Source organism: Xenopus laevis, chromosome 7L, assembly GCF_017654675.1.
Source record: "Xenopus laevis strain J_2021 chromosome 7L, Xenopus_laevis_v10.1, whole genome shotgun sequence".
Lineage (NCBI taxonomy): Eukaryota > Metazoa > Chordata > Amphibia > Anura > Pipidae > Xenopus > Xenopus laevis.
Window position 1 is genome coordinate 52,379,581 of NC_054383.1, and position 23,669 is coordinate 52,403,249.

The 23,669-nt window shown below is 36.4% G+C and overlaps 1 protein-coding gene across 1 annotated transcript in view; it reads left to right on the forward strand.

The window, feature by feature from the left end:
- Positions 1 to 466: 466 nt before the first annotated feature.
- cdhr1.L (cadherin related family member 1 L homeolog) overlaps positions 467 to 23,669 on the forward strand; it is a 99,034-nt gene continuing 75,831 nt past the window's right edge. The window contains 3 exon segments of the mRNA NM_001172196.1: positions 467 to 619; positions 20,659 to 20,754; positions 22,621 to 22,766. Of these exon segments, the coding sequence (NP_001165667.1) occupies positions 556 to 619; positions 20,659 to 20,754; positions 22,621 to 22,766 (306 nt within the window). The 5' untranslated portion in view covers positions 467 to 555.

A 23,669-nucleotide genomic window follows, 5' to 3' on the forward strand; every position in this document is an offset into this window, starting at 1 on the left:
ATAGTGAATAGATACGGTAATCCATGAAAGGATCACTTCTGATAAACTGTTTGCACAATCCATATCACTCCCCCTCTGTAGCTGTCATCCTTTTAGTTTTGCTTTACCAAAAAAAAAATGCCACAGCTAATCACTTTCTAAGCAAGTTTATTTTGCACAAGGGACAAGACATTCTGTGGTAAATAATTTTAAATTGGTTGTTTTTTCTCTAAATTATGAATAATTCCAGGGGGTTATTTAAAACAGATGAATTGTCAACGAATTTCCTGAAAAAGAGCAGTTGTTATTTCACTTATTATATAAACTACAAACTGTGAATAAGGCAGCTTCTCTGGTGAAAAAAAAACCCTCAGTTCCTTGCAGGTAATTGGTCTAATTAGACTGAAGGAAGGAGAAAAACAAGATGTGTCATCGGATTAGCATCTTAACATATGTTACCACTCACTGCCCAGATAAGTCTCGTTACGTTGCCCTGAAAGGTACCAACCTCTGTAGTCCCTGCAATAGATACACTAACTACTAGAAATAAAGATTTAAATAATGCTGCCTTCCATGATGAAGCATGAGTGGAACCTATGCCCAAGCATCTTTTTTTCCATATTCCACATTTGCTTATCAGGTAAGTGAAATTGCAATCCAGACAAAGAAGCTCTGAGCATAAGGCAGTTAATCCATGTTTGTTAACGATGCTCATAGTAAGGGGCTTTAACCGCTCAGACTTCAGGCTGTTCAGAGTAAGGAAAGGTGGGCTATGCTAATGATATATGGTATGAAGGAAGCATAATATTTGAATGTTTTATTCAATAACTAATGTAGCACAACAAATAATTTTAATAGTTTTTAAGATAAGGAAGAATGAATGAAGCATTTTACTTTTTTCTAGTTTTGTAAAGCTAAACCAAAAATACAAGTTTTTTATTTGGTACAAACTTTAATCCACAATATTGATCTAATAGCTTCTTCGTGACTGCTTCAGAACAGTTACAAAATTGTGGCAGGTATCCATAAACATTGCTTTAAAGTACTAACAATTCTTGACAATTTCTGGTCCATATAAGGGGTCCATATAAGGATTTAATCTATTCTGCTAGTGGTGAGGTTAAGTGATGTACTTTAAAAAAGGTTTTTTTGGAATTGCACCAGAGTCCTCTATTAGAAACTGGTAGTTAATATGCAGTTTCTATCTTTATTATGTAACTATATAAATATTGCTGTGTGAACATGTTTTTAATATATTGTGAATTTTATTATACTATGCAATGTTTTATTATATTGATATTGTGCAGTGAAATTACTTTTTGGCACAACTACTTAAGTTAGCCTGATAGTGTTAACATGGTATTTAGACAAAGGTTGAATTAGTCCTATTAGTTTGATTTCTGTGATGCATTGAAAGACCCATGTTAGACTTACTGTCCCAAGTTAGTACAAGAGAGCAGTGGCACTTAATCTGAGTAATAATTTGCAAGAAATCCTGTGAAGCTAGTAACATTGACAAATAGCCTATTCTAAACTCTAAATGCATCCCATATAAAAATCACTTCATAATAACATTTAAATCTATCAGAATATTCTGGGAGTTGTAGTCTAACAACAGCAAGAAAGCTGTACATGTTCCATTTATTTGGAGGAGGTGGGAGGTTTAGTTAAGTCATTGTTATAGATTTGCAGGCTGCTCATCCTTGGTGTAAGTATGGTGGACAGCTTGTTAACAGTTAAGCTTTAGGGATGCTGGTCTGGTTTTAGAATTAGAATGTATGCCTTCATGTAAAATCTGTGTGTACCTGTAAATAGTATTAACAGAGTTCTATTCATTTGCATTCTCTTTAAAAAGAGATAAATGTAACTGTAGCTGTTCTGTTTTATTTTGAATAATATTTTTATGTACCATACCCTGTGTACAACTGCTTTGCTTTATGATGTCATACTCATACTCATACGTGCTAGAATTGGGGAGGGATGCAAATAAAATGCAGAGGTAACTTATAATATAGTTAAATATATAGAGGATAAAAGGAGAGAAAAGAATGTTGGGAGAGATCTTTTTTTTTTAAACCTACTAATTGTAGGTTTAATGCAGCAAAGAGATCCCTTCCAAGTATAGCAGTACCCTTATTCACAATGTAAAAGTCAGATTTTTCAGTATTTGATTCAAATTGTACAGTCACTGGCAAGCAACCAAGCACAGGGATTGGATCCTTTAAGTAACTGACCAGTTTCAGGGCAGGTGTAACAAGCGGATCTTTTACAAAGTATTTCAAGAAAATATCCTTTGCTAGTATAGAAATAGCTGAACCTGTATCAAGCATCAGGTTAATGGAGTGCCCTTTGTTAGCCGAAGCAGTACTGACACTGACAGTGCATATAAACTTGTCTGGAATAAATGTGCCAGCTTTATCCACACTTAATACTGTAACATTTGTAGTAGTGACTTCATGAACATCTTTAGCAGAACTACGGCAGATCTTAGCAAAATGTCGTACTTTTGTGCAGTTGCGGCACAGTTTAGCTTTTGTAGGACATGTAACATGATTTGCAGTGTGTTGTGTTGAACCCCATCAAAAGCAGTATTTTCTATTTGTATTTGCTGCACGGTTTTGCAGTGTAGGTGAATCCCTTTCCTTAGCCCTTTATTTTGCCTGTGACTGTGTATTATTATGCCACAGTGCTGAATTCACAATCTGTACATTCCCAGCAGTTCCCTGACTGAAAGTTTTAGCCTCTGCTAGTGCTATTTCAATTTAGCTAGCAACTGTAATAGCCTTTGCAAGGGTTAAATCCTGCTCTAGGAGCAGTCTAATAAAAGGTGAGTTTGTTTTTTCCACTATTTGGACTCTTTGCATTTCATCTGTTACAATTCCCAAACTCACAGGTAACAACCAGCTCTCTCAATGCTGCTACAAATTGTTCTGTGTATTTACATTGTCCACATTGGCGGAATTTATATCTTTCACCAACCACATTTACTCTTGGCACAAAAAAGTTCTTTATAGCAGTAAGAGCAGTTTCATAAGTCTCATCAGGTAATGGTAATGTATATAATATATGCTGTCCCTCTGCTCCCAGGCAGTGAATAAGTAAATCACGCTTTCTAGCAGCAGAAATCTTCCCTTGGTCAGCAGCAATAATGTAATTTTCAAATATACTTAGCCAAGCAGTAAAAAGTATGGTAGGCTCACCAGGGTTTGGAAGAAAAGGTGCAGGCTGATGCAGAGGTAGAAGAGCCATTCTTCTCGCCATTTGTTATGTTTTGGGTAGCCGAGGATGAGTAGAGTATAACAGTGCTTTATTAGCAGAGACTCGTGCAGGCATTACACAACAGCAGCTTTCACTTCTAAGCTGACAGGAAGTATGCACAGATAAGTCTGAGCACAGTGACATCTACAGGCCATTTGTATAAACACCACAGAGATGTAGAAAAGATAGAGTGTTATACAGATAAAGAAGGTGGAGGCATCAGAGAGAAAAGTTATAGAGAAAAGGAGAGAAGAAGAAAACAAGGGAAACAAAAAGAGAAAATGAAGGTGGTAAATAGCAGCAGATGAAGGAATAGTGAGAGAATGATATATATGAAATATTCTTGGGTAACATAGAATATGATGGGGTTGTGCTATGTTATGACACACAATACACAGAAAAGGTTTTGTGTTTGCAGAAGTTGAATTGGCAGCCAAGAAAAGTCATATGCACAATTTTCTTTTGGGGTCCCTACAGTCACATATGTAAATCTATGCATACTGGGCATCAAACTGTGTCTTAAAAGGAAATACCAACAAGAAATAGCAAAATGGCTTTGCTTTAAAGTGAGTGAAACCAGAAAAAGTATTGGTGCGTGAGGCTTTTTATAATAGGTGTGGCTTTTGGTTGTGGGAGGGGCTTGTTTAGCATGTTGCACTACACTGACCACACAGAGGATCCCTCCTCTTATTTCACTCCAATTTAAGCACTGGTCATAATTAATGTAAAACTGGTTATTACAATAAACCTAACTTATAAAAAATCATCAGCTGATGAGGCCAAGAATTATATTTTAAAAATTGGTTGGCCTTAAATTGCCCTTTTGGACATATCATTATTTTAATGTGATATCATATTTTAATGTGAAAGGATAAAGAATTATAACAAAACAATCAGTTAAATGCATGCTTACAAAAAATGTATACTGTATGTATCATATATGCCTACCAAAGTACAGGCTTATTTCAGATAATTATTTAACATTTATAGTGACTTGCATAAGTTAAAATGTAAAATTCAGCATGTATTGTTCTCTGAAAAATGTTAAACAACACCTTGTGTGTACGAATAACATACAGGTTTTTTAACATTATGGGGCATATTTATCAAGGGTCGAATTTCGAATTGAAAAAACCTTGAAATTCGAATTCAAAAAGACTAACCGAAATTAAGTCAAAGTTTTTTTGGGTCAAACAGGTCCGTTTTCGATCGAATAGGTCCGTATTCGGCCAAATTCGAATTGTGCGAATCAAAGGAATAGCGCATAGCGAGTTTTTTTCCTCTCTCATTGACTTATACATGAATTCGGCAGGTTTTAGGTGGCAAATAGTCTAACTTGAATTTTTAAAGGGCCAGAGTATGATAAATCTCGAAAGTCGAATTAAAATTTTCTAAGAAAATCAAATCAAGTTTGGATAATTCCCTAGTTGAGTTTGAGAGTTTGACCATAAAAAAATTGAAAATTTGAATTTGAATTTTCAATTCGACCCTTAAAGGGATACTGTCATGGGAATTTTTTTTTTTTCAAAATGAATCAGTTAATAGTGCTGCTCCAGCAGAATTCTGCACTGAAATCCATTTCTCAAAAGAGCAAACAGATTTTTTTATATTCAATTTTGAAATCTGACATGGGGCTAGACATATTGTCAATTTCCCAGCTGCCCCAAGTCATGTGACTTGTGATCTGATAACCTTCAATCACTCTTTACTGCTGTACTGCAAGTTGGAGTGATATCACCCCCTCCCTTTCCGCCCCCAGCAGCCAAACAAAAGAACAATGGGAAGGTAACCAGATAGCAGCTCCCTAACACAAGATAACAGCTGCCTGGTAGATCTAAGAACAACACTCAATAGTAAAAACCCATGTCCCACTGAGACACATTCAGTTACATTGAGAAGGAAAAACAGCAGCCTGCCAGAAAGCCTTTCTCTCCTAAAGTGCTGGCACAAGTCACATGACCAGGGGCAGCTGGGAAATTGACAAAATGTCAAGCCCCATATCAGATTTCAAAACTGAATATAAAAAAATCTGTTTGCTCTTTTGAGAAATGGATTTCAGTGCAGAATTCTGCTGGAGCAGCACTATTAACTGATGCGTTTTGAAAAAAACATGTTTTCCGATGACAGTATCCCTTTAATAAATTTGCCCCCTAACATGTGGAAGACATAAGGACAACATAAAGATTTCAGCCCAAAAAATAGTGTAACTGATTTAATCATTGAGGAACAATCCCTGCAAATATTTGAACAAATATGGAATAAAAATAATCAAAATGGTCCACCTCCCTTTGTCTGGTTAAAATATTACAAGTTGCTTTCTATATTGTAAATTTAAATATTTAGATTTCAACAGCTTTGACTCTGTAATATATATATCTTGGATCTCTGTTAATAAATTATTTTAAAGGTAACATAATGTAAGGGGATAATATATAATATAATTGTTCAGCTGGAGCTCTGTGATAAGGGTATGTGTAGTATTTGTTCCATGTAATCTAATGAAAAAAATTTACTTTTTATTTTTTTTATAATATATTAAATACCTTAACATGTATAATGTACTTCTCCCAGTTTACTATAGATAAAGAGAATAGAAAATAGCTTTATGCCCTCCCATTCTTGCGATCTAGACTGTAAAAGACATAAATATCAATTAAAAACATTCTTCATTTACAGTGTTCAATGTAACAAGTAACTACATGAATAGTTTCCATCTGAATAGGTTCTAATCTGTAATTGAAATATCATGGATCATGGTTAATTGTTTTAAAAGAGACATAAATGACTTCTATATATATATATATAGATATATATATAAAATCCTTGGTAGTCCGCACTCCACTGGAATCAGCAAGGCACCCAGGTGCCACTCATATAACAAAAAGCATAACTAATCCAGAAAGCATGAGTGCACACTGGGATTTTGATTAAGAATCTAATATTTATTAAATTACATTAAAACTGGTCAACGTTTCCGTCCACCTCTAGGACCATTATCAAGATAATGGTCATAGAGGTGGACCGAAACGTTGACCAGTTTTAATGTAATTTAATAAAGATTAGATTAGATGAGAGAGAGAGAGAGAGAGAGAGAGAGAGAGAGAGAGATATTATGGGGAGCAATATACAGTATATTTATATTTGACAGCAAGAACAGTCCAATCAATAACCAATCTTTTTTTTTGTTTATTTGTTTTTTAATACCTTAAGATACCTTCTGTTTTGTGAACTTGTCCCAGTGTACTGGTCTCAGGCATAATAAATATGAAGACTAAATGAACTTCTGCTCTCCCAGTTTTACTTTGCAAATTCTAGAATGCATTTCAATAAAAACTGATTTATTGACGTCATAAAAATTGTTGCATATAGGTGATGTATTATTTTAGTGTAATTTATAGTGACATATTTATAGTGATAGCACTTGTGTATAATTGAAAAGATGTCTTAATTTGATTTTGGAATTCATAATACTAAGCTATACTTTCCCTAGGCAAAATAAAATTATTATTACCGCTCTGTTATCTGTAACTGGAAAATTAAAAAAATATTTATATAATTTACTTATATGAAGGCCCTGGCAAATTAACACAATCTGCCATTTTTTGAACTTTGCACACTGCCTTCCCCAGATCTTTAATTGCTGCAGGTCTCTGTTTGGAGAACAGAGACCAGTGTCTGCCCCAATCACTGTTATGCTTTATTTAAGAGGGTAAGGAAGGAGGACTCACAAGTTAAGGAGCGGTACAAGAAACAGGCCACAACTGGGCCCTTTCCTTTCCACATCTCATATCCCGTGTGTGGTGCAAAGCACAGCCAGAATTTTACCTTCTGTGTCTTGTCAGTTTCATTTCACAAAGTGATATTTTCTAGAGTACATTTTTTTTGTAAGTTCATTTATGTCTTATAAAGTATATGAAAACTTTAAACCAGTTTCTCAAACTGTGAGGATGAAGGTTTGGCCTAGCATGATGGCCAATTAGGATGCAACTGTAGGGTGAATGCTTATTCATTATGTTACATTTCCCTGGACAGACATTAAGGGAGTTATTTACTGAAATCTGATTTCTTCTGATTTTTTAATAAAAAAAAAGTGTGACCAAACTAGAATTCACAATGTGATTTTATTTATTATTAAAATAGCACCATTTAATTGGATCGGGAGAAACTCTATAAAATCAAGCAAAAACCCAAATCGTATGAGTTTTTCCCCAGAATCATTAGTTTTTTTGTCAGGCTTTTTCCCGAAAAGCCCAAATATTTTGGATTTTTGCATGAAAAGGCAGAAATAGTTGGATTTTCAGGCTAATTCCAGCACAGACCACAGAAACTTCCAAATAGGATAGGGACCTTTCCCATTGACTTATATACAACCTTGGCAGGTCTCAGATGCTGGATTTTCGGATTCTGACTTTTTGCAGCATCGGCTTTAATAAATCCCCAACATTTTTATTTTTTTGTCCACTAAAAATTCGGATTTTATAGTAAAAAAAAAATGGAATTCTTCAAGTTTTTCGATTCGGACTTAAATAAATAACCCCCTCACTGTTGTGACCATATTTATACATTGTAACTGCAACCTTATTAGAATCTATGAAGGGCCCAACCAAAAACAGGTCTAATCATTTAAATGAACAATAAGCAGAAGCAAGTGTCAACCCACTTAAAACATTGCTTTGATAAACCACAACAGATTAAAGTACAGCTATTGCTTGTTGATAACTTATTTAAAATCGAATTAATTTGTCTGCTCTGCCGTTTTTCTCACATTTGTCCAATGGCTATGTTTAGTGATGCAGAGAAAATTGTTTCTATATTCACATAAAGACAAAATGTTCCATTTGATCTTCCACCTAAAAGTGGTTATCCACAAAATTCAGCAATTTAAATATATCTATACTAGATTCCCATTGCAAGGTAGAGATTACTGTGCCTTAGGGCCTCTAAAATACACAAACACTCAAGCCATCTGTCTTATTTTTATGATTATCCTACCACTCAATCTTCTTAATCTAGTTAGCTCAGTTGTGTAGTTTGTGGACTAAAAACATCCAAATCATGCAGTCATCAGTCTTCTGCTATTACTGCTAAACATGACTTGTTGTAATATTCAGGATATACTATTACACGCTAATATAACTACAATTACATACAGTATAATAATGTATCGGGAATTTATAGAGAAAAAAGTATTTTATAAAAATATTAAAGTTGTGTGCTTAAAATGGACTATATGGTAGTTGGTCTACCAGTATTTTAGACCTTTTTCTGGATAATGCATAAGAGATCTGATATCTATAAGGAACTCTAGAGTATTTGTTGGAAAACAACAGATTGTTCCAGTGCATGTTACTTAATGCAGGGAGTGTTGCACATAAAACTCCAGATAGTATAAATACACAGTGGAGTGGGTGTTTCAAGCTTGCTCAAGATAACTGCTCATCAAACTGGTGTATTGACTCAGGAGCCAAATGACAAGATATAAGCATTTCTTTGATCAAACAGACTGTGATACAAACAAGAAAGTGTTCCTTGCAAATGGGGACAGCATCAAAGGAATTGGTCAAGGCTATGTGAACTGTATCACAAGCACAGGACAAAAACATAATATACTTGTGAAGAAAGTACCAGAATGTTCCAGAATTAGAGGGTAGCCTCCTATCCATGAAAGGTTTAACAAATGCAGGGTGCTCTGTTCATTTTAAATGCAAAGTATGCACAATTCAGAATGGTTCAGAAATTATAGCTGAGGGAACAGCAGACAGACACCTGTATGAGCTCAAATGTGGAGAAAACAAGGTAAAATTGGCATTCAATCGCCTCATCAGAAATGCATTCATACATGACACAGTCATCTGGGACACATCCAGATGCAATACATGGAACTGTTAAACAAAAATATGACTTCTGATATGGATATCTCACCATGCAATACAATCATGAAATGCATCTGCTGTATCAAATCAAAGGCAACAAGTTGATCCACAGTGATGTGTGTGGACAATGAGAATGCAGACCCTAGCTGGAAACAAGTATTTTGTGACTTTCATAGATGATTACTCCAGATACACAAAAGTATATATAATGAACTGCAAAAGTGAAATACTGGATAAACTCAAGGAGTATACAGCAGAATCCACAAATGAATTCCAGTGCAATCCTGTGACACTAAGATCTGACAATGGAGGGGAGTACACAAGCATTGAAGCTAAAGCATATCTAAAGGAACAAGGCATTCAACATCGAACAAGTGCTCCACACACACCAGAACGGTGTAGCAGAAAGAAAGAATTACACACTTGTAGCGATGACAAGGTTTATGCTAAATGAAGCCAACCTCCCAAACAAATTCTGGGGAGAAGTAATAACCACAGCAACATACCTACAAAACGTCTACCAACAAAATCTATAGCAGCTACTTCTTACGAGCTGTGGAATGGTAAGAAACCTAGTGTAAATCACTTGAGAACATTTAGTTGCAAGGCATATGGGCACATTCCAAGTGAAAAATGCAACAAATTGGGAGACAGAGCTACAGAAGGTATATTGGTTGGATACAGTGAGCAAAGTAAAGCTTACAGGGTTCTAAATCCTAAAACCTGCAAAGTGACAGTAAGCCACAGCATATATTTAAACAAGACTTCCTTATCAAAAACCATGATACCTGAATCTTCGGAAGAGACAGCAATAGTGTATGTGACAGGAGGGGTAGAACCACTTGCCAAAACAGGTGACTCTATGAAGCACATGGAAAATTGACAAAGTACACCTCAACAACCAAATGTCACAGAGGACACTGAACTGCTAAGGTCAGTGTCCTCTGTGACATTTGCTTGTTGTTGTACCAAAGGGTACTCACAAAAATTTGGTCAGGACTATGATAAAACTTTTGCTCCAGTAGTGAAACATACAACTGCGAGAACACTCTAATGTATGGCAGCCAGCAAAGTAAGACACCTAGATGTGAAAACTGCATTTCTTTATGGTGAAATTGATAAGAGACCTATACCTGGAACAACAACCTGGTTTTGTGAATCCAGAAACCATAGATTTGGTATGCAAGCTTCAGAAGGGCCTATATGGACTTAAGCAAGCTGCCAGAGCCTGGAATGAGAAAATAAATCAAGTCCTTTAACATGGAGGATTTCCCAAAAGCAAGGCAGATCCATGTCTTTACAGTAAGAAAGAAACCAACAGATGGATATATGTATTGATCTATGTGAATGATGTGCTTGTCTATTATGAGCAAGAAGGGTACAGTGATGATATTGTTTAAAGACTAAAGGCAAAACTGAAGGATTTGGTTGATGTCACATATTACCTTGGAATACAAATTGAGAGAGATGAGGATGGAAGTTTCCTACAGAAAAATAAAATTGAAGAGCTGATAACCTATTGTGGAATGGAGGAAGCAAAGGAAGTTAAAACACCTATCGAAGTTGAATATCTGAAGAATGGCAAGAATGGTGAGCGATTGTTGACAGACAACCAATTTTGAAAGGTTTTTGCAAATTGTTGTTCATAGCGACAGTGACAAGACCAGATATTGCATCAGCAGTAGGAATACTTTGCAGAAAGGTTTCAGCTCCATCACATCGTGATTGGAATGCGGTAAATCGTATAATAAAATACCTGAAATTGCCAGCAGAACACATAGCAAAGTTAACTGGCTATGTAGATGCAGACTGGGCAGGTGATGTAAAAGATAGCAAGTCAACTACAGGATTTTTGTTTCAACTTGGAAAAGGCACCATATGTTGGACCAGTAGAAAACAAGCCACAGTAGCCTTATCATCAACAGCTGAATATATTGCCGCAGCACAAGCTTGTGAAGAAGTTATCTGGTTACATCAACTCTTGATGGACTTGGGTATGGACATACAAGAACCAAGCCTACTCTTGGAAGACAACCAAGAATGTATTAAGTTGTCACAAACAGAAAAGGTGAACCAGTGTACTAAACACATTGATGTGAAATATCACCTTTTGAGGGACTTTCAATCAGGGCATCATTGAATTGCAGTACTGTCCAACAGAGACTATGGTAGCAGACACATTAACCAAACCATTATCCAAGGATCTGTAATGCTAATCTGGGATAACCAGACCACACATAGTTGAAGTATCCAGCTAGTGTTATGAGCATGGGTTACACTGCGACTTACACAACAGGGTCAGGGCCTTCGCCAAATGGAAGCTTTCCCTTGGGTGTAGTACAACTACAAAACACAGGCAACTGTATATAACAGATAGGAATTGGATGCCAGGAGGTTGTTTGGTGCAAACAAAAGGTTGTAGTTTATTATTATGAGAACAATGGCCCCAGGTTTACTCTCATGAGTGATGAGGTAACAGCAGATGATGATCACAGAGGACAGATCACATAATACAGTTGGATAGTTGTAATTTCCATGAGTCTCAGTAGTCAAGTGTACATCAATTCCCAGAAAGACAGGATTGCACCTTTGTGAGGATCCCACCAGTGGGGAATCAGGGAGACAAATGTTAACACCCTGTCACTGAGGTCCCTGCACTAAAGGCACAACATCCTCGATGGAGCAACAATTGCTCTTGCTGATTAATGCTCTCTGTCTCACTCTCCTAGAGAGTGTATTACAAAACTGCCCTAGGATAATGATTCCTCGTTCACGGGGTTGCCTGGTCCCGACTCAGTCTCTAAAGGTGCTGTTCCTTTAGGGCGGTGGCTTTACTGGGCCTTGGTGATCCCAGGCTCACAGGGAACACCCAGCTTCAAGGACACCAGGAGCCAAAGAGGAAGATCCTCCCCCCTTACACACACTATATATAAGTGTGGCAGGGATGGGTCACTACACTTTTGGCCAATAGCTGTATAGCTGTATAGCTGGCTTATACCCAATAACAAAGGAAATAAGAAAGGTAGGGATTTAACTCTATAGGAACCTGTTATTCCTATAGGTCCCTACAGATCATTTTGAGAAACTGATTGAAAGAATGAATCTTGTGGAATAATCTCCATACTATTGAGAAGGGGTGTTGGAAAACAACAGACAGAGATTGTTCCAGTGCATGTTACTTAATGCAGGGAGGGTCTATTGTTGCTTAGCAATGTTATGTCATGTTTGACCTGTAACCCTGTGTGATTTTCTTCTTCCTCTTCCTGTGTATCCTCTCTATGAAAAGTTTCTGTTACAGACATGTTATGCTGAAGTGTTTATGCTGAGTTCTATATAGCAACCATGTTACTGTTCACACAGAAGTTGGTGTGTCTGTCCTCACTTACAGAGAAGCTGCACATGCAGTTCAGATCAGATCTCTGCTAACAGAATTATTTTGTTGTTTCTTTGGGAGGGCATGCCCTTTAGGAGATCTCTATAAAACAATATAAGGAATGCTGTACACTATGCCCTCTAGTCCTCTAAAGGAGGAACCAGAGAAGTGAAACCCCATTCCTTCCACACTTGTAATTGCTTTTCATTTAAAGGGGTAGTTCACCTTTAAATAAAATTTTAGTATGTTATAGAATTGCTAACTCTAAGCAAATTTTCAATTAGCCTTCATTTATTTCTTTTATATTGTTAAAAGTATTTGCCTTCTAGTTCTGACTCATTCCAACTTCCAAATGGGGGTCACTGACAGCTTTAGTTAAGGGGTACTTTTTATTACTTATTTTAATTCAGACCATATCCTACTCATTTTACAGTCTCTTATTTAAAGGGAATCTGTCGTCATTTTAAACTTTTTTTTTTTGCATTTTTATAAAAAAACACACATCCATAAACACTGTCTGGCAAATAAAATGTTAATACACAAATCCATGCATAAGTTATTTTAGTTTGTATTTTGTCATGGGGGCTTCCATTTCTGCTCATTACACATTCATCCTGTGCTGCTCTAACAGCAGGCACAGCATTACCTGTGTGCTTGGAGGCAGCCACTCTGTAATGAAAAGCCAGGTCGCACTACGGCATGAGAATCTAGCTGTACACTCCCCCTCTCTGCCCATGCATGTGATGTCTGGAGGAGAGAGGTCACATGGTTTGCAGGGAAGCAATTGCTTTCACTTTCCTACGTCCTGCCTGCTCTACAGCGTGCACTAGCAGCCCCTCCTCCCACAGACACTATCAAAGCTCCTGCCATTCTGCAAGTTTGTTCTCTGCATTCCTTTGGAGCAGGGGCGTTTCTGCCATGAGGCAAGGTGAGTACCTTGCCTCAGGCGGCATCTCCCCAGCAGTTACAAGGGGCGGCAAAAAGCCGCTCCTTGTAACTTTAAGATCCGAATTTCCGGTTTCTAAACCGGAAATTCGGCTTTTCTAGCGCAGAGCGCGCGATTTTGCTCTCTGCGGTGGCAATGCGGCATTTTAAACGCTGCCTCAGGTGGCAAAACAACCTGGAGCGCGCCTGCTTTGGAGGGGGAACTTTCTCTCCTTGCTGCCTTCCTAGTTAGTTTTACTGGTTACTAGATGGGGTAAAGGAGCTGTGAGTTCCCTCTGCTATCCACCTCACACAGACCTTGCTCCTTTCCTGCAATACTTCTTTTTACATTAACTACTTACTGCCTCCTTTTCATGAGCTATTTTAACCCTTCCTAGACTTCCTCCTAAGTTTTCCTGGTTTTCAAGTATGTCCTCCTTATTTTATTCTTTTTTTCTATTCCCTGTCAACAGTCCTGGGAGTGTACTCCTGTGTTTCTGCCATTCATTTTTGTGTAAACAAATATAATAAACTATCTATATAAAATATTTTTTCCAGTGGCCAAAATGAAATGTGTGTGTATATATATATATATCTAACCTATGACTAAGGGATAACTCCCGAAATGCGTTAGATCTTTCCAGCAGGAACTCCAATAAACCCCATTTTCAGAAGTGCCGTCTGCTTTTCGATTTTTGTTGTGTGTACAGTGGGGACACTGTCTGACTGAGCACCTGGCCTGAGGGGAGAGCGGTGAGCTGTTTGCGGTCCTTTTTTGCTTTTCTGTCTATATATATATATATATATATATAGTCAACTACAAGAGGTCCTCTGCACTCAACCCATTATCAATATATTTAAGACAGAGACATTTTGTGCATACTGCTACTAAAAAATGCCTTACCCTTTAAACAACACAGGGATTGTCCATATATTGCAATATATTTAAGCTGGCCAACTACGTCAAAGTCATCCCATATCTGGCCAGTCCTACGCTTAATTTTCATCTGATTCATTAAGAATTCAATTGCTTAATTATACATTTTACAAAGGGATTACGTTTTACCTGCAACTTACTAGCTGCTTTCAAAGTAAAACTCCCAAACTTGGCTGCCCTTTTATTAGACACCAGTCGGATCACCTGACTATAGCTGGTGACAGAGACATTTTGTGCATACTGCTACTAAAAAATGCTACTAAAACTGCTACTAAAAAATGCCTTACCCTTTAAACAACAACTTGAGATGAAGAGGGAACTTAGAATGTGGTGGGATAAATTAACCCTACAGAAATATATAGAATGTGGGAGAATCCGAAGGGGTCTGAGGCTACAAAAGAACCCCACCTTCGGTACAGGGGATGAAACATTTATGAAGGGCTGGAATGGCATTTTGGAAGAATGTAGTATAAACCTGATGAAACTGATTATACAGAAACATACAAAAGATTTAGAGACACTTAACAAATAATATCTATGCAAAAAGAAATTGAACCTTTCTCATGTTTGAAAGAATTCCAAAGTTTGGAATCCCAAACAACAGAAAGATTGAATAAATTGGAGACAGAAGTAATTGAGGGGAAGAAAAAGAAATTCCTAAGGGATAAAGAAGACTACACAAGGAACATTTGGGGAAAACATAAAAAGTTTTTAACAAAAATTCTGATAGATATGGGAAAAATAATAATAGCAATCCCTTAAAAACAAGCTATCCACATAAAAATAATAAAGAATTCCCTCTCCCTGAACCCCCAAAAGAGAATAAAAGAGAGACTATACCAAATAAAACAAATATTCAGAGAGGAGAGAAAGAACAGACTGGGAAAAGGGAGAAACATGGAAACATTACAAACAGAGATTCAGAGACGGAGAGGAATCAGATCAGAGGAAACCCCAAAAGTACCAAAACCCACAGAAATATTGGAAACATCCCTGGCAGACAATACAAAAAGACAGAAAAGGAGGAGAAGAAAAAATAAATCAATAAGTACTAGTAATGATGCTGAAACTGATGTGAAAGGAGGCATTTTTAATTTGAGTTCACACATCTTAACGAATAATCAACAAAAAGTTTTACAAAAAGGACTGACTTTTGCCCCTACCAACAAACCACATGGTTTTGGCCTTTTCATTGATGCTCGAAAATTTACTTTGAAAAAATACTTTATAACTAAGAATATGGAAATCAGGAATTACGAATCTAAGAATGACATAAATGAAAAGACCAAAAAATTAAAAAAGAAATCAACCTTTATACATTCACAAGAGAAAGGCAAAGCCATTGATGTATATGAAAGATTGATCTTACAAGATTTAGAAAAATTGGAAGATGGTAGCCCCAGAAATAGGAAGAATAATTTAACAAAAGGAGAAATAATAGCCCTAAAAGAGTTAAAGTGATACGGTCATGGGAAAAAAAATGTTTTCAAAATGAATCAGTTAATAGTGCTGCTCCAGCAGAATTATGCACTGAAATCCATTTCTCAAAAGAGCAGATTTTTTTATATTCAAATTTGAAATCTGACATGGGGCTAGACATTTTGTCAACTTCCCAGCTGTCCCTGGTCATGTGACTTGTGCATGCACTTTAGCAGAGAAATGCTTTTTGACAGGCTGCTGTTTTTCCTTCTCAATGTAATTGAATGTGTCTCAGAGAGACATGGGTTTTTACTATTGAGTGTTGTTCTTAGATCTACCAGGGAGCTGTTATCTTGTGTTAGGGAGCTGCTATCTGGTTACCGTCCCATTGTTCTTTTGTTTGGCTGCTGGGGGGAAAAAGGGAGGGGGGTTGATATCACTCCAACTTGCAGTACAACAGTAAAGAGTGATTGAAGTTTATCAGAGCACAAGTCACATGACTTGGGGCAGCTGGGAAATTGACAATATGTCTAGCCCCATGTCAGATTTCAAAATTGAATATAAAAAAATCTGTTTGCTCTTTTGAGAAATGGATTTCAGTGCAGAATTATGCTGCGGCAGCACTATTAACTGATTCATTTTGAAAAAAAAATGTTTCCCATGACAGTATCCCTTTAAGTAAAAATGAGAAAATAATAATTAAGCCAGATGATAAGGGTGGAGGAATAGTAGTTATGGATTGTGAAAAACTAATCCAACTGAAATCTTTAAGAAGAAATTTGATAAACTAATTTCAGAAGCAGAGATAAACAAAGTGATAAATACTACAGAAAAAAAATTATCTAACTATACAATACCCTAAACTTCCCCTTTTCTATATTTTATCAAAAATCCATAAAGAGCCAGAAAAAACCCCAGGACGGCTCATAATATCGGGCATAGATTCTCTGACTAGTAATTTATCTCACTTTATTGATGCAAAGTTACAGCCATATGTCAGTAACCTACCTTCCTACCTTAGAGATTCCACCCAAATTCTCAATATTATTCTCAAAATATTTCGTGTGAAACAGGTATGTTACTCATAACCCTAGATGTAAAATCACTTTACACATGCATTAAGCACAAGCAAGGAATGAGGGCAATTTACTTCCTGTCAAATGATAAAGATGTAAATGAACTTTCATTATGGGGGGTATTGATTTCATACTCGACCATCATTTTTTCTGGTATGAGGGACAATATTATATACAAATCTGTGGTACTGCCATGGGAACGCGTTTCGCGCCCAGCTACGCAAACCTGTGTATGGGATACTGGGAAGAGAAGACACTTGGTCTTGCGGAGCTGTGCGGGGCGTATATCTATGGAAAAGCTATATTGATGACATTATAATAATTTGGGATAAAGGGGAAGTAAAACTGAAAGAATTTGTGGAGAAACTGAACCAAAATGATATGGATTTAGAATTTTCACTAAATTATAGCGTCCATTAATTTTTTAGATCCCTAAATTTACATAGAAGAAGGAAAAATACAAACACGAACTTATTTTAAACAGGTGGATATAAACAACGATCTGCTGGCTTCTAGCAACCATAACCCCCAGTGGATAAAAAACATTCCAAATGGGCAATTTAGGAGAGTACGAAAAAATTGTAACAAAATATCAGATTATGACAAACAGTCACAAGTCCTCACAAAAAGGTTTATAAACAAAGGCTACAAAAAGGGTGAAATAGAAAAAGTGTGTGAGAAAGTAAGAAATAAAGGCAGAGATGAGATGTTAAAGGGATACTGTCATGGGAAAAAAAAAATTTTTTCAAAATGAATCAGTTAATAGTGCTGCTCCAGCAGAATTCTGCAACAGAATCCATTTCTCAATAGAGCAAACAGATTTTTTTATATTCAATTTTGAAATCTGACATGGGGCTAGACATATTGTCAATTTCCCAGATGCCCCAAGTCATGTGACTTGTGCTCTGATAAACTTCAATCACTCTTTACTGCTTTACTGCAAGTTAGAATGATATCAACCCCTCCCTTTTTCCCCCCAGCAGCCAAACAAAAGAACAATGGGAAGGTAACCAGATAGCAGCTCCCTAACACAAGATAACAGCTCCCTGGTAGATCTAAGAACAGCACTCAATAGTAAAAACCCATGTCCCACTGAGACACATTCAGTTACATTGAGAAGGAAAAACAGCAGCCTGCCAGAAAGCATTTCTCTCCTAAAGTGCAGGCACAAGTCACATGACTGGGGCAGCTGGGAAATTTAAAAAATGTCTAGCCCCATGTCAGATTTCAAAATTGAATATAAAAAAAATCTGTTTGCTCTTTTGAGAAATGGATTTCAGTGCAGAATTCTGCTGGAGTAGCACTATTAACTGATTCATTTTGAAAAAAAAAAAAATTTCCCATGACAGTATCCCTTTAAGCTCTTCGTAAGTGTTATTCGCTAATTTCTGTCCATAAAACCTATTTGGCCATGCTAAAATGTTCAAACTGATGCTGAATGCTGATTACACTAGGCGAAAAAAAAAAGCTTTGCCTTTTGTGGTTCTGTTGGATTTTAGTGATTTTATTGCATTTCGCTCTGTTCTTTGTTACTTCATTTTGCCCATTGAAATTTTGTCTACTATATATCCATTTAGGGGTCTCTGTGCACAACATAGTTTGGTTTATCTATGCATATTGGGCATCAAGCTGTTCAGTAGACCCCTGGCATTCATATTTAGGATGTCTTTTGTTGGTATGTTACGAAATGTGGGATATATAATGGGATGAAATGCAAGCTTTGTGACAATTTTCAGAAATTTCATAAAAAGCATTATGTATAGCATAGCTTTGCAGTTTCGCAGTTTGCAGTAGAAATACATATTTACTTGTTTTAGATTCATCAGAATGAGTACTTTTGGGAAAATATATGGTTTTCTAGGGTCTCCTGTTAGGGGGTCTCATGGCACATAATACACATACTGGGTACTTATATTGTAGTAGCCAGGGTGTCATATGTGAAAATTCATATGCACTATTTGGATTTGGGGGTCTCTGTATGCCACATAGTTTGGTAAATCTATACATATTGGACATCAAATTGTTTAGTAGACCCCTGGCATTCATATTTAGGATGCCTTTTGCTTGTACACTACAATCTGTGGGGTATATAATGGAGTAAAATTCAAGCCTTGTAATGATTTTCATGGTTTTTGGGGGTCTCTATGCCAGATACTTTGGTAAACCTATGCACAATGGACATCAAACTGTTTGGAGGACCCCTGGCAATCATACTTAGGGTGCTTTTTCTTGGTACGTAATGATACATGGACAATCCAATGCTGGAAATTTGAAGCTTTGAGGCAATTTTGGCGAGGGAAATTGCGTCACTTTTTGTCACAAAACAAGGAAGTAAAAACTGTTTTCCCCTTCCCGTAAGGATTCGATTCGGTATTTGGCCAAATCATTTGCGAAGGATTTGGGAGTTTTGGCCGAATCCAAAATAGTGAATTTGGTGCATCCCTAGTATTAGCAAAATGTATTATACAACAATTAGTAATAAGGATATTCTGTTAGATGGGGCTCAGATTTTTTTTTCTTTCGGTGGTTGTTCTGCTTTCAGCATTATTCTGTCATTTTAGTTTGATACATTGATCTTGATGACTTTTCTGTTTATAGAACCTCCACCAACTAGGTCACGCAGTCTTTTTTTCCAAGACTACATAATGGTTGATTTATGAACTGTAAATGTATATGAGCAGTACCATCGTTTTAGATTTAATAGTTTATTTTCCGTGCTGGAATGAATAATTGCTCAAATTGTTAACTTGCATCAGATAGGTGTTATTACATAGTGTGCTGAGCAATGCTATATCCTGACGCTCACTAAAAAGGACTATTCTAACTGGCACATTTATATGCTTGTATAAATGTGACAATTTGTTAACACTTAGAATAGTAACAAATAAAGCATATACTGTAGTAAAAGCAATAATAGACTACAAAACACAAAAAGGCTAACTAAAGTGCCTAGCAGGATGTTTTGCTTATTGTTTTTGTCTTAACCTTATTCCTGACCAACATACTGCATTAGCTGGCCTCCCATTCAAAGGAGGGCAGGATTATGCAAAATAAATCCCCAAATAAAGTGATCTATAAAAATTGTAATGATATCTAAGATCACTATAGCCATAGATATTATAGATCTATGCACTCTTTCTAGCATTTATATCCTTCTTAAGGACTGGAGTCCAAAACTGCACTGCATACTCAAGTTGAGGACTCACTAGGGTTTTATAAAGACAGCCCTTTATTTGCTTTAGTAGCTACTGGGTGACACTTCCTGGAGTTACACAGCTTGTTATCCACAAAAATACCATTTACTGTATAACTTTCATTTACCGTATGCTATTTCTACCAAAGTGCACAACCTTGCATTGATTAACAATGAACCTAATTTGCCAGTTTACTGGCCAGTTACCCAATTAGCCAAATCTCTCTGCAAAGTCACAGTATCTTACATAAAACTTTTGAACCCATTATTATCATCAGCAAAAATAGTGACAGTATTTACAATGCTCACTTCCAACTAAGCCACAAACAACAAAGAAAATAGATTTCCTAGAAAATTAAAATAAGAATACTACATCATGGAAAAATCAGATCCTAGACTAAATCTTTTTTTATCTTTTTTTAGCAATAACATGAATTCAAAACAATAAATAACTTGGATGGATACTTGCAATGGATAATATTAAATCTCTGTCACTTTTAATATTTTTTCAGTTGCATATTATTATATTTTATATAGTTATATATTCAGAGTTGACTGCGAGTGAAAAAATAAAGAAAAATGACTGCTGTAAACAATCCCTTAACACTGTTGATATTTCTTTTCAGTCCAAACCAATTACGGCCCCTATTTTTTTGATAATGGGCCTGGAAGCACTAATGGGAATATGGCCTTGCTTAGTCTGTCTGAAGACACACCAGTTGGTAAGTAAATATTTTACCTTAAAATTTTCCAATAATTTATCTCAAAACGGTTGAATAATGAATTTGAGAAGTTGTGAATTTGAAGTTATCATATTTTGGATTGTGTTAGCAGTTTAAAAAATCTTAAAATCTGAGGCTAGGGTATACTACTAAATGCTATTTGATTCTATCGATACTGAAGATGTGGTCTATTAATGCATTGCTGAGCAGTTCAATGTTATAGAATTTTGGAATATCATTGGTCAGAAAATTATGTTTCAAATGGGCCACTTAACAACACTCCTGAAAACCCTTGCAGTATTTATTTTCTCTGGTACTATGGATGGCACATACCTCTGATTATGCAGTGATTTTGAATGGCAAGTTGAAGCTCAGCACCTTTGAAACCCCGAGGTACATGTTTTGTTCTTTTCCAGAATGTACTGTTGAGTAATAATAGAAATATAGAATAGCATTATCTATTTTGTCACATACATAGGTGGGTGTAATACAGGCAGTTGATCATTAGATGAGGTCATTGCATGAGGTAAATAAATAGTTTTTGATATTCATTCAAGAAATGAGCATGGCCCCTGATCATTAATATTATATTTATTTATCTATTTGCCTTTGGTCACACTCTATGGAGTTCTGATTATATTTTGTGAACAAAAAAATAGTCATTAACCTTCTCCTGAATTAGAAGATGAGGTAATTGGTCTTCATTATTTATTTAAATAATATATAGTTGTTTAATTACTTACCATCTTTTTCTAAATCTTTCCAGCTTTCAAATGATTTGTAAGGCTTCAAATATATTGCTTTTACTACTTTTTATTAGTCATCTTTCAATTCAGGCCCTCTCCTATTTATATACCAGTCTCTTATTCATATAAATGCATGGTTGCTAGGAAAATTTGGACCCTAGCAACCACATTGCTGAAATGCAAACTGGAGAGCTCAAAAACCACAAATACTAAACCAAATGAAAACCAATTGCAAATTGTCTCAGAATTTCACTCTCTACATTGTACTAGCATTAATTCAAAGGTGACTTTTACTTATTTATTAGCTTCTATGAATGCATTAATAATGTAAATAGTCTGCATTGTTTCAATCTGCAGTGTACAACCAACTGTGTAGCTGAAGTGACTTAAAAGAATATTTGGCCGCTGTAATACAGAAATGTTGCATAAAATAATTAGAAAACAGTGTAATAATATACTGAAGATGAAAGCTAATGCATAGATTCAAAGTAGGGTGAGGATTTCAGGTTAAGGGGCAAGGGGATATTTACTGGAAATGAAGCATGAGAGTGCATAGGTGGGAAGTGCATATAGATGTTCAAGCTAGGTAAAAACCAAGGGGCCCTGGTCCCCGCTTCCGTCCAACGAATCATTATTCAGGCAAGAAAAAATTGTGGTGAATGAAAACAATTCAGGTGCTTTATTGTAACACGACATGTTTTGAGCTGAGCTTTTTTTCAAGTGATTTTTCACTTGAAAAAGAGTTCAGCTCGAAACATGTTGTGTTACAATAACGCACCTGAATTTTGCAGTCAATTCCTGCGTTATACCTTTTCATTCACCACAATTTTTTCTTGCCCATAAAATACTGTTCCGGTCCTTGCTTCAAGCATGGTATATTATAAATCCAATGGCTAACACAGTGCCAGTTCTGTGCCCCTAAAAACTCTATGACTGAATTGCTATCCCTAATTGATATATTCCTTTATCACAGAGTTCCAACGGGGATGCAGACCCTGTTGTTTAGAGGTCCCAATGAGGCCCTGTCTGGTGAACAGTTTAATTTTTTCAAAAAAGTTATCTAAATGATTTGTAATGTAATCTAATTCTAATGTAATATCAAACAAGTGTTTTCTTGAAGGTGCTTACATCTATGCATTAAATGGAAGTGACCCTGATGGAGACCCTGTGACATTTGGGCTCACATTTGAACCTGGATCAAAACGTTATTTTGCTGTTGATCCAGACAATGGAAACGTTACATTAATTGAAGAACTTGACAGAGAGGTAAGAAGCAAAAACATGCTTTGAAATCAGAGAAAAAGATAGTAATTTTATGTTAGGGTAAGGTGGTCTGAACAATATGGAAGGAAAAGCTAAAATATTGAAGATGCAGGAAGGGGAAGTGAAAACTGAGGTGCCTAAGTGGAAAAAGTGCAGGTTGAAAAAAAAACAGTAGAACAATTATATTGTAGGCAGAAAGCAAAAAATTGGGGGTTGGAAATACTACACAATAGGAATCCTGGGGTGGAAAGTCTGCATCAAAATGCATCATAGGCAGTGAAATACATTTTTTCTGTGAAATGCATTTCTATCACAGAGTATAATGAGAGAAATGCATCAAACTCAAATACATCATACTGAACTGTATGTATCAGACTGAAGCCTCAGGTCTTAAGCACATACTGTATGAGTTCTCTCTGTAGTTTCTGGTAAGAATAGAATAGATGCTAATGTGTTCCCCCTCATTCTTCATCATTACAGCATCCCTTCATGCCACTCACGTAATCTGATTTGCAGATAGATGAACTTCAGTAAAAAGTTCATTCCCTACTGGCTGAACCAATGTCAAAAATAAGGGAAAATTACTGTGATTTTCCTTTCCAGGACAACTTTGTGTCATACTTATGGGATAGCCCCGCCCCAGTGCTACCATCAGAAGGACCCTCCCCAAAGCTTTAAAAGCCAAACCCCACCCCCCAATCAGGCGTCTAGTAATAAGCTTCAAGAAATTACTGAAAGGGGGATGGGAAACTATGACATGGAGTTGTCCAGGAAAGGAAAATCATTGTAAGTATGGTACAATTTCCCCTTTTCCATGGCCAACTCCATGTCATAATGGGATGGTATTTGTTCCACATAAGGAAACCTGGATCCCGAATGTAATCTAATCCAGATAAAACTCAGAAG